The sequence below is a fragment of the Lepidochelys kempii genome, chromosome 7, assembly GCF_965140285.1.
Source record: "Lepidochelys kempii isolate rLepKem1 chromosome 7, rLepKem1.hap1, whole genome shotgun sequence".
In the NCBI taxonomy this organism is placed as follows: domain Eukaryota; kingdom Metazoa; phylum Chordata; order Testudines; family Cheloniidae; genus Lepidochelys; species Lepidochelys kempii.
The window spans coordinates 97,841,363-97,853,164 of NC_136386.1; the positions used below are offsets into that span (position 1 = coordinate 97,841,363).

An 11,802-nucleotide genomic window follows, 5' to 3' on the forward strand; every position below is an offset into this window, starting at 1 on the left:
TTCCTAATGATTCCCAACACTAGCTTTTTTGACACATTTTTAAAGTAAGAGAAATTGTCTCCTGCTGATACGTAAATATCATCCAAAACTTAGTTGTTCACTGTATCCTTATTTACCTGCTGCATTCTAACGATTGAGAAGACATACTGTTTACATCAGCCTAAATCTACAGTTAAATAAGTATTCTGTCCATTCTAGCTTGAAACAGACTGTATAAAATGACTAGTGATACCCATTTAGCAGCAGGAAAAACAAAACAAAGAAGATTTAATGCACTATCCCCAAGTACAGTTTTCACCAGATGGTATCTGGTGTCTGTTGTCATCAACACATAAGATAGACAACATTATCGAGGCAGAATCAATCCATATTCATATTTGTCAAGGAATATTTCCATCATAAAATATTTGTAGTTGTCAAAGACATCATAATATTCAGTACTAGTAGGAAATTAGAATTTTATAATACACAGGTTTATCAAAAACTATATTTTTATACTAGAGTTGCCTGCCACCTAATAAAACGCAAGTCTTTAGTATTGTAGTATTACAATGGATACTACAAATTAGTATACTGTAATGTAAATTAAAATACAAATGTTCAGTGATATGTCATAAGTGTGAGATATAATTAACAAAAGTGTATAAAACATTTAGCGCACAGAGACTAAACACTGTGTTGTGCTGTTGGCTTTGTGAAAAAATATACCCCAAACAGCTGAAATATCTGCATTTCTGTTTCTCTAACAAACAAGCATTCCCAAACCCCTAAGCAACCATACTGACTGCCTTTAATACTGCACTGATAAGTAATACTGAGATTTAGATAATACAAAACATTTTATATATGTCTGAAGTGTTGTTGTAGCTGTTTTGGTCCCAGAATATGAGCGAGACAAGGTGGGTGAGGTAGTATCCTTTATTGGACTTTCTTTGACTGATGGAAAGGACAAGCTTTCAAGCTTCACTGAGCTCATCTTCAGGTCTGGGGAAGGTAACCAGAGTGTCCAAGCTAAATACAAGATGGGACTGATTGTTAAGCATGGTTCACACATGTTATAGGAGACCACTTAAAATGAAGTGGGCAATTAACACCTCTGCAGTCATAGTTCAGTGGAGATTTAGTAAGCAGCAGGGTGTGTAACAAATTGTTGTAATGTGCCCTGTGACAAAGCAGGACTCACCACAATGGTGCCTCCTGCTGGCCATCCTGGGAATTAGCTCTCGGCCCTTCCAGTCCACCTTCAGCTAGTGCTATCACATCTGCCCTCACTGCTGTCTCCACTCTTTGGACCTACATCGATCCCTGGCCTGCAGCGCCCTCTTCTGGCAAGGACAAACTGCAGTCTGGATACTGGCCACTCTCTTCATTGGCAAGTGGGGTGCAAGCAGGGGGGACCCAGGCCTGCCTACTACTCTGGGTCCTGACCCAGGGACCCTATAGCCGGCAGCCACATACTGTACTCCTCCAACCTGCTGCCTATTTTCCCTGGGACACTTCCCCTGTAGACCTAGCACCCTCTCAACCCTTGTAGCAAGGCCCCCGCCTGGCAGTGGTCAGCCAGCAACTTACGCTCACACTCTGCTGCCCCTGCCAAACCACTGTGTCCAAACCATGGTGTCGTCAGATGTTGGCTGTGTGTGTGTTCCCTCTGTGTACTGCACTGGCTCTGTCCAGATAGCCCGGACAACAAGCTTCAATCGAACTGCCCAAAAGACCCAAGACTCAGTTTCAGTAACGAAGGCACATGGCCAGGTTTACTGTCAACAAAGCACGGTTTCTAGTATCATGTAGACTTTACAGGGCCAGTAACCTATGTATGCCCGTTTGTAGTGAGGTCGAGACTCACCAGCATGGCACCTCCTGCTGGTTGTCTTGGGAATTAGCTCTCCAGCATACAGAGAGCCTCCTCCTGGCTGGTGTTTCGCCTGCCGCTGGCCCCCTTGTCTCTCCTGGACCGCGGTGCCCCTTTACCGCAGGGTTCTGCCCTAGCAGTACCCCCTTACTATGGGTCTCCCCTCCGGGGGAATCTCCAACCCTCTAACCCACCTTGCCTCAGTGGCTACTGCCAGTCATCATCTAGCCCCAGCTCACTGGGGCAGACTGCAGTCTATAATGGCTCCTCATCATTGGCAAGGGGATAGGACCTGCTGCCTTTGCCTATTCCAGGCTACACCTCTGCAGCCCCAATACCTCTTCGTAGGCCTTCACCAAGGCCTGCAGCCTAAGGATTTACCAGGCTGGAGCTCCTCAGCTCCCCTTTGCCCTTCCCCAGCTCTGCTCTAGGTACCTTGCTCCTAGGCAGCTAGCCTTTCCCACTCCAGGGCTAGAGTAAGACTCCTTCAGCTCCTGGCCTCCAGCCCTCTTATAAGAGCCAGCTGGGCCCTGATTGAGCTGGCCACAGCTGTAGCTGCTTCCCTAATCAGCCTAGGTGTGCAGATCTTTCTATACAGTGCAAGACAGTATTATTTTGGATTTATCTCCCAAAAGGGGTGTGCATGTGAGTGCTGGGGGAGTCCTCTCACACAGAGCCCCTGCAGTCTATGGCTGCAGGTGTGTGTGGCCCCACCTGTGTGTGCGTGTGCACACTGCAAGAGGCCGGAGAGCCTAATTCAGCAAAACAGAAAGTGGGAACCCAGGCTGGTGGAGCAGGAGAGGCTCAGTGCAATCCCAGAACATCAGGCAGCATCCCAAAATGGGGTCCAACACATCATAGAGACAAAAAATCCACCACAGTTTTGTTCCAATGGTTAATTACTCTGTTAAAAATGTACATCTTACCCACAGGTACTGGGGTGGGTCAGAAGGGTTGGAGGAAGTAGACAAGTGAGCCACTAATCACTGCACTGATCACTATTTCCTGAACTTCTTTCTTGGATACAGTAGTTATACAAATTGCATGTCATCTACAAAAGTGATGATTTGCTGATGTAGAAATATCATTTAAACTAACATTTTCAAGAGACAACATATCTTAAAATGACATTTCAACATGGCTGCTAAGCAAGTACTAATGGAAGTGGAATACTTGAGGTGCAATATGAATATTGGGTTTACTATTACCTGCATAGCCAAAATATTCCCACCAAAGAAATACTATTTCATACAAATCACACTAACTAGACAGTGGAAGCCGATACATTGTCATGCATATAATAGATATTTTACATGGTTTACTGTTTTTGGTTTCTGTATGTTAAGCTATGGTAAATTACTGAATCCATATATACAGAAATATTTCATATGTAATAAATGTAGCCTTCAAAGAATACATTTGCTTAAATTTCAAACTCTCTCATTCTGTTAAGATTTTTCAGTCCTACTGTTCTTCTAAAAGCATTCCAGGTCACTTCCTCCCTTTTTCTGATGATGCAAGTTAGGTAGATATATAATTACTCAGTTCGTACAGGATCTTTGCACATGCAATCTTGTGGGTACAATTTTAGAGGTCACTTTTGAAAATGTTTGTCATCATTAAATTGCTGTGCAACAAATATTCGCTATAAAACTAGAAGCTTTCTTTGGTTATATTTAGATACTTTGCTATACAGTTTTAATCTTGACTAGAGCATTAAATGGAAAAAGTCTAAGTCTGCTAGGACTTCTGGGGGAAAAAATTACGTACTTACCAAGCTCCACTGGCAGCCTTTTTATAGGATTTCTTTCTAAAAGTAACGTTTTCAATTGCCTTTGTAATAAAACAAAAATAGTAACAATTGTAAAAGCAAAATTAAAGTGCATTGTTAAAACACAAAAACATATGCCTTTGTTTCCTACCATACTAATGATATCTGAAGGAAATGGGTTGCTTCTCCACAGCTACCATCAACTACGGCTTGTGTATCTCAGTGGTTCAAGGTCTGATGGCCTGAAGTCTGCTTTCAAATGGAAGCTATTGTTGCATACCATTTCAATATTTTATGATGTTTCCTGCTTTTTTTAAAAAAACTGATTATTATTGGTAGCGCCACCTACTATTAAGGTGTTCGGACACTTCCACTATAAGATGTGGTTTTCAAATGGTTATAACTTTGCCAAAATTTAAACAGACATGTACAGGTAACCTTAATTCTGGCATTTCCTAACTTCTGATTGCTTGAGTTTGTAACCTTAATAACATTGTTTTAACATAGATATTACGTACAAACAAAACTAATAGTTTCTTAGACTACTTTTTTTCTAATAGACAAGGGATTATCAGTACTCTATTTTCAATGGGTTTTCCATTACAAAATTGACAGCAGAAATTTGATAAAAACAGATTCTGAAGCATGGAAGTAATTTCTTTTGAAGTTTGATGACTGGAAATGATAAAACTAAATTATATTGTTAAGATACGACAAAACAAAGTTTGGTGGTTTCAACACCACCTTTGTTTATCTCTTTAAAAAAAGTTTTAATTTATCATATGCATTTTTCACAGCCAATTAATTTGAAAGAAAAATAAATTAAATTAAAACTTTTACATATCATACCCTTTTACATATTATTTTGTTGAATCAGAATATTCAATTCAGTTAAAGACAATCACGTTCTGTACTCCTAACACATCCATGATTCCCTATGATTATTCACTCAGGGCCTAATCCAAAACCCACTAAAGACAATGGAAAGACTCCTATTGGCATCAGTATGCTTTGGATCCTGCCTCAGGATCAGAAATAGACTTTGTTAATATGTCTGAATCCATTAAAATGATTAGAACAGAATACAATTACATGGATATAGTTGTTTTCCATATTTCCTATCAAATATGGAAAACGATAAGCTTGTCATTCAGCATCCAGAATCACTGGCAGTATTTGACTCAGTCTCAGTTTAACCATGCAAGATGCTCCCACTTTTGAAAATAAAAATAATTTCTTAAAACAGCATTAAAAGGTCAATGTTACAACTTAATCCAGGAAATATAATGAAATCAATTAAACAAAAACAAAAAATCAAACCTCTTACAACAAAAGACAATAGGGTGTGTAATGAAATGCTAAACTGTATTATATTGTTCAGCCACTAAGTGTATTATACCATTCAGCATTAAGTGGCGCTACATGTAACATACCTCACCTAAGAAAACAACAGCTATACCTCGCCTTGCATTAAAGTATCTTAAAGAGAACACATCTTTATATATCTCCCTGGGATGGAAGGTCTGGTACCAGTCCATAGCTGGCACATGAAAGGGTGCACCCTGAATCCATCCATATGTAACATCTGTTTGATTCTGGTATGCACTTCCATGCTTGTTAGCTTAAACTAGAAGCTTAATTTTTTTATGTGTGTAAATTCTTCAATGTTATCATATAGAACAGGTTAGAGACAAAATTCTCTTTGAAATTAAAAGGGCTGCCATAAGGCCTGGTTTTGTGACACTTGGTCACAAGGATAATTAGTATCACTTTTGGTTTATACTTTGTTTAATTGATTTCTGAGGTTCTCTGCTCCTTGTGAGGTGAAAAAAAATTGAGCTTCCCTCACACCATAAGGCCAGATTTTGCAAGTTGAGAAGATCCTGGACCCAATAGAAGGGCTGAATACATCCTTAAAGTGTTGATGAATTTATTAGGTTTTACACTGTGAAAACTAAAAACTAAATCTAAAATTGGTTTTGGTCACACAGATTTTTAGTGAAATGGTAGTAAATGAACTGCTTGGTGTTAATATTTATAAATTGAAATCATAATTTTTAACCCTCCACTTTATTGTTCATACATGCAATATTATCTCCCTCTAAACCATTATCTTTCAGTGATTGATCTGCCTCACTGACATGTGCAACATACAAAGTAATATGAGAAACTGTCATACTTACTTTAAATTTTACCAGTTTTTTTAAGTCATTCAGTATGATAATCTAAAAGCTACAGTATGCAGCTTTTTCATTGCATTTATTCTTTCTAGAGTGCTGTATTATTTCTTAATCTCAAACACTAGCTACTGCACATAGCCCTGAATAAATAGACTGCAAGCATGGGAAGCCCAAAGTGTTAGTGAGGGATAAAATCTTTCCTCCTGCTCCTGCACTGGCCTTTCCTGCAGCTACTCTTCCCTAAAACAGAGTTTCACTTACTGGATCCACTCAGCATACACTCTCCTCTCAACTGGGGCATACGGAGCAACAGATAAGATTACAGTCTCATGTGACTTCACTATTCATGTCATCCAAATAACCTCCAATAAATAATCCTCCAACAAAAGTAGTAAATGAAAGCCTGATATTCTTGAAAAATGAGGGGAGGGGAAAAAAGCAAGCAGCAAAAATTGTGAAAACAAACTGTAAAGCCATCTTTGTAAATCACAGAGAAAATGTAATGGGAAATTGGAATCTTTGCAAGTTTCCAGTAAAATAACCTTTCCCTTAACCATTTGTCTCAGTGGTTATTGTGACCTGCCAGGACTAGCTGCTGAAGCCCCTACGGTGCTTGCCTCCATGTCGTGGTACAACTGGCACACTACTGACACCCTAAGGGTTTGGTGTACTCTGGCACCAATCAGCAACAATAATTACAACAAATTCTACTATAATATGGGATTATTGTTTAAAGGATTAAATGAAACTCTACTAATGTAATATCACTGAATGTTTTATGCTGGGAGTTTTCAAAAAAAGTTAGCACTAGTGAGTGGTATATTACTTATATGAAGATAAATGCACATACAGAGTTTACTAATCTCAAGACTCAAATAGAGATGTGTACACTGATGCATGGCAAAATTACATGACAGAAAATACTATTAATCCTGTCTTCTTTTTAAAAAAAAGTTATAATTTTAAAAAGGTACAAAACTTGACAATTTTCAGAGTCATCTACTCATTTTTTGATCATAAATTGATGACATAATGCTATACAAATCACAAAGAATAAATTATGTTAAAATATCATTGAGCATCTTGTTTAAATAAAAAAGTCATGAAACTGTATTTTCCCTTTGGAAAATTCTCCAGTATCTCACTATTTTCAGAAGATGCCTCTTCCCCAGTAACTACAGTGTGGAAGCTAAGATTCCTTTTTGACCATAATAAGCAAATTTAGCCCAATATTTCTTTTAATACAAAGATAAATTTAGTTTTTAGTTCATGCCAATTTCATTGGTTTAATATTGCCAAAACTGTGGTCTTTGGCCTTTTCCACCACTAATACCTCAGCAAGTGACAAGGTGTTACACTACTTATCTCATACATGGAACTACTACAATGATCTTCTCACTGCACTCATGACTTCCTGCCACTGTAATCATCATTCATTTCAGTATCTAGCTGCCAGGTTTATTTTTGTGTCCCCGCTCCACAGTACTCTTATGTCTCACCATGATTTACTTAGTTTATTTGGTTGCTAATCCATTTTCACATGACCCAAGTTAGGATTTGAAACTATGGGCTTGATGTATCTCTCAATTTCCTCCTCCTCACAGCAGTGTAAACCGATGGAATTAAAATGGTGTAAAATTGAAATGAAAGAGGAATCAGGCCATATGCCTCTGCAGGTAAAAGGGTTTGTGCACTAATCTACTGTACTAGTTAGTCGTACTTGCTCATTTAGTTGAGCATTATTAAATATAATTCTCGCTTACTGTTCTTCAGTTCTGACGTCAATATAGAACTAACCTGTTCAAGAGTCTGAGAATAAGAAAGTTACATGAGAGACAAATAGAGGAAGAATAATTTTTTGTTATATTATCAATACAAGAAATGCCTTACTTGTGACATCCAATTCCAGGGGGAAGAGTTTTAATTTTGTTATGCCGGAGATCCAGCCAAACAAGATTTGGCAGCTGCTGAAATAAATCCTTAGGAATTATGGCTAAAGCATTTCCTTCCAGATGCAAATGCTAATGTAGAAAAAATAAATATGTTTTAAAACCAGAATTAAAGTAGAATGCCTGTTCCCTTGGCATGAAGAACATTACTGTGAAAATCCCAGTAAACTGAACTATAAACTATTCTAAAAATTACATTCTCATAAAACCATGAAGGAGATGATTGGTACAATCAGTTATATAAATTACATAAATAAATCATTTATTGAATTTAGTACTAGTTTTTAGAAAGCAGGGGGGAAAAATCATAGCTAAGAATCTGTAGATTTTCCAGTACTTTAATGAGAGCAGTACTGGGCCCTTAATTGGTGCCTACAAAATTTAAGTCAAGTGTGTAATTAACAGAGTTACTCACAGCAATTTACTCACTTTAAGGTTGGGTATTTTGTATATTTCCTCAGTAAGATGCTGAAGTTTTTTCCTACTCAAATCCAGAGTATTTGAAGGAGTAGACAGTGTATCTTCAACTGCCTTCCTAATATATTTTGATGAACTGGAACCAGATAGGTTTCTCTTTTTCTGATAGTCATTCTCTAAGTAATCACCACCACTACAAGATTCTTCAGAAAAGCTTTCATCCATTTGTTAGCAAACCTAAAATACTGATCCCACATGCAAACTGATCATCTGAAGGTAAGTAATAAGCTGAGAACAAAAAAAAAAAAAATAATAATAATAAAAAAGAACACACATAAGGCAGGTTTCTTTTTTTGTGATACTTATTCCCCACATCCTCACTAGTGCTATGTGATAATTTAGAAGATCAGAAAATAATGAAATTATTCTATATTTTTACATACATTTAAAGGTAACAAAGGAAAAAACATTGGGTTCATGCCACTCTCATAACTGCACCCCTTATATCCTTCTCCCATACCCTTCCTTATATTTTGAATGGGTTCACATTTCCCATGCGCCACTTGATCTCCATCTCCTCCAATGCCTTCTCAAAACACATTTCAAATCTGAGTACAGTACCGTGTTTTCAGGGATGGTACTTGGACATTAGGAAGCATATAGTAGCGGTTTCCCAGTGCCCTCTGTCCCCTCCAACTTTCCTTCCTCCCTCTGCCAACACCCACTTCTCCCTTTCTTACTAGTTCTAACTATCACAAAGCCATAAGCATTATAGGGTGCTCAAAATCCCTAAATGCGTAAAGTGCACCTATTTTTCTCTTTCAGGTGGTGCAGAGTACTTTCTAGTCCATCTTAAAGTAGACCCAGAACTCAGTGGACTTTTCTGATTAAATTACCTCATCTGTAAATTGGGAACAATAATGCTCACTCATCTTTGTACAGATCTTTGAAGTCCGTGAATGAAAAGTATTATATAAGTGCAATGTGATGTTATATAAAATTGTTTCCAACATCTTGTGTCTAACTGGAGGAACATCTTAAGTATTTCTCTTAAACTTCTTTAAATATCTGTGTATATACAAGGCCTGACCCAAACCTGTTTATTTTAATAGGAGAAACATGATTCAGTGACTAGAATGCTAGCGTGAGACTTAGTAGACTAAGGTACAATTCTCTAGTCTGTCACAGAAGTCCTCTGTGACCTTGGCAAGTCACTTGGGAAAATTTTCAAAGGTGTTCAGCCACCAAAAGAGGCAGATAGACACCTACTGGGAATTTCAAAAGTGCCTAGCCAGGTTAGGTCCCTCCTTTTGAAAATCCTATTAACGCCTATCTGTATCTTTAGACATGTAAGCACCTTTGAAAAACTGCTCCTAAGTCTGTGCCTTAGTTCCACATCTGTAAAATAGGGATAATAATACTTCCCTACCTCACAGGGTCTGTGTCAGGGTGGGGATGATAATAATGCATTAAATGACTGGGAAGTGCTCATATACTATGGTGATGGCAGCCAAATAAGTACCTAGGACAATGAGAGCTGGGTTGACCCTATACTAAAAGTCCAACAAAGGGATACAACTTAACTCTGTGTATATACAGTCTTTTGTAGAGCCTGACATTACATGTTGATAATAATAAAGGTGTTCTCATAAAATAATTCTAACACAATTTTTGTGATAAAATTGTTTCTGTATTTTTTTTTCTGAAGCCACAGTTACATTATACAATTCAATTGGGTTAATTTAAATCATTTTGTTTGCCTAAAACAGGTTTTAAATATTTATAGATAAATTCCTGGGATTTTTATAATTGTAAACAATTTATCATTTAGGACATTTGTTTACAACATTATGTATCCTCAAAGTTGAGTGTTTTGATTTAAAGAAAAAAAAAAGCTTCAATTCGCAAAGCTTTTCCTTGTACCTCTTCCTCTTCCTCAAATGTCTGTGGCAATATTACATCATCTCCCATTTCTTATTTTATTTGCTTGTTCATTTTTTTTGTTTATTCATTGTTATTGCCATTGCAAAGTTGCTTGTATGTAGTTGTAATGCAATACTAACTGGCAGTTATAACAATACAAACCAAAAACCAGATCCTGCAAAACACATATGTGTTTAACTTTATTGATGTGAGTAGTCCCATTGAAAGGAAATTAGCTCAGCATGTACATATTTTAAGGACTGAGGCCTACGTATCTGAACTGTGTAATTTTTTTCCAACTTCTGCTCCTTAGGAAAAAAAAAATATGAAAAGGGCAAGATAACAAATATTGTGCCCCTTACCTAGAAATGCCACAAGCTACACTCATAGATTCATCTGAAAGTTTCCGTTTCTTGTAATGAAGGATTTTGCTATGAGATTTAATAGATCATTTAAAAAAAAGCCTCATACAGAGCCCTTATTTGTTTCCTTACTCCAAATACAGGCACAGAAACACAGATGAACTTACTCTCCTCTCACACTGGTAAAAATCAGGACTAACTCCACTGGAGTCAGCAGAAGTACACAACTGTAAAACTGGTGTAAAGTGAGACCAGAAGAGATTCAGGCCCAGAGAGTTATAAGCCGTACTGGCTTTTAAATTCACAAAAACCCTAATACTGTACAGTGGCAGGTTAAGCTGACCAACACCAGGACAATATTACCTCTGCGGTTTTAATACTTCATTTGCTAAACTGTGACCCTGAACTCAGCCCCACCCAGTAAGAAGTCTCCCCTTCAATTCAGGGCCAGGATTTGCCCCATAAGGACTGGTTTGCTCTCTGGGTTCCCAGCTTTTAAATTACCCGCTGCAGGGCGGCCCCGCTGGCCTAGGGTCACAAATGTCGCCCTATCAATAGCATCACCTTGGGAAGCAGAACTCGCCAAACAAAGTCCTCTGGGATGTTTCGTTGGCCTGACTTTTTTGGGGGGGGGAGAGGGGGGCAGACAGCACAGCACCCCAGGAGAATTTGTTCGCCCTGTAGAAGATCCGGGGATGGGGAGAAGTATGGAGGGGAGGGCAGGGGAGGGGGACACCTTACCGGCATGACTGCAACAGGGATGCAAACCACCAAACGGGCCTGCAGGCTCCCCATCGGAGGAGTGGGGCAGATTCCCCACCAGCAGGCTCCAGCCAGCTCCCCTCACCCCGCAGGGCATCTTCCTGTCCCCTTCTCCCCCGAGCGTCCCCGCCCCCGAGTCCATCCCGGGGAGCTCTTACCTGCCGCCGCCCCGCGGCTGCGAGAGGTGCCGGCTCCCCCGCTCCTTCTTTGTGCCGGGACCAAAGCGCAACAAACAGGCCCGGGCGGCCGCCGCAGTCTCCATAGCAACAGCCAAGCGGCGGGGAAGCGGCTACCAGGGCCCAGGGCCCCGGAGCTGGGCTCAGGCCGGCGGAGGCCCTCGCACCATGGAGACTCGCACCCCACCCCAACCCTCCCTATCCAGAGCCCGCACAGCCATCCCAACCCTCTCTGTGCCCCACAAATACCCCCTCCCCTCAAACCCCACACAGCCCCCATCCTCTCTGCATCCCACAAATCCCCCCTCCACCCAGACCCCACACAGCCCCCTTCCTCCCTGCACCCTCACAAATCCCCCTTCACAGATCCCACACAGCCACCGCCAACCCTCCCTGTGACCCCCAAA

General features: G+C 39.7%; 1 protein-coding gene across 2 annotated transcripts in view; it reads right to left on the reverse strand.

The window, feature by feature from the left end:
* LRRC27 (leucine rich repeat containing 27) overlaps positions 1-11,560 on the reverse strand; it is a 54,208-nt gene extending 42,648 nt beyond the window's left edge. Inside the window, exons 1-4 of one of the 2 annotated variants that reach the window (XM_073353973.1) lie at positions 11,378-11,560; positions 8,185-8,460; positions 7,697-7,827; positions 3,630-3,688 (exon numbers count right to left, since the gene is read on the reverse strand). In XM_073353973.1, coding sequence (XP_073210074.1) covers positions 3,630-3,688; positions 7,697-7,827; positions 8,185-8,397 — 403 coding nt within the window. In that variant the 5' untranslated portion in view covers positions 8,398-8,460; positions 11,378-11,560. Of the gene's footprint in view, positions 1-3,629; positions 3,689-7,696; positions 7,828-8,184; positions 8,461-11,198; positions 11,298-11,377 lie in introns of those variants that run through there. The other variant, XM_073353974.1, reaches the window with a different exon arrangement.
* Between the last annotated feature and the right edge of the window lie 242 nt (positions 11,561-11,802).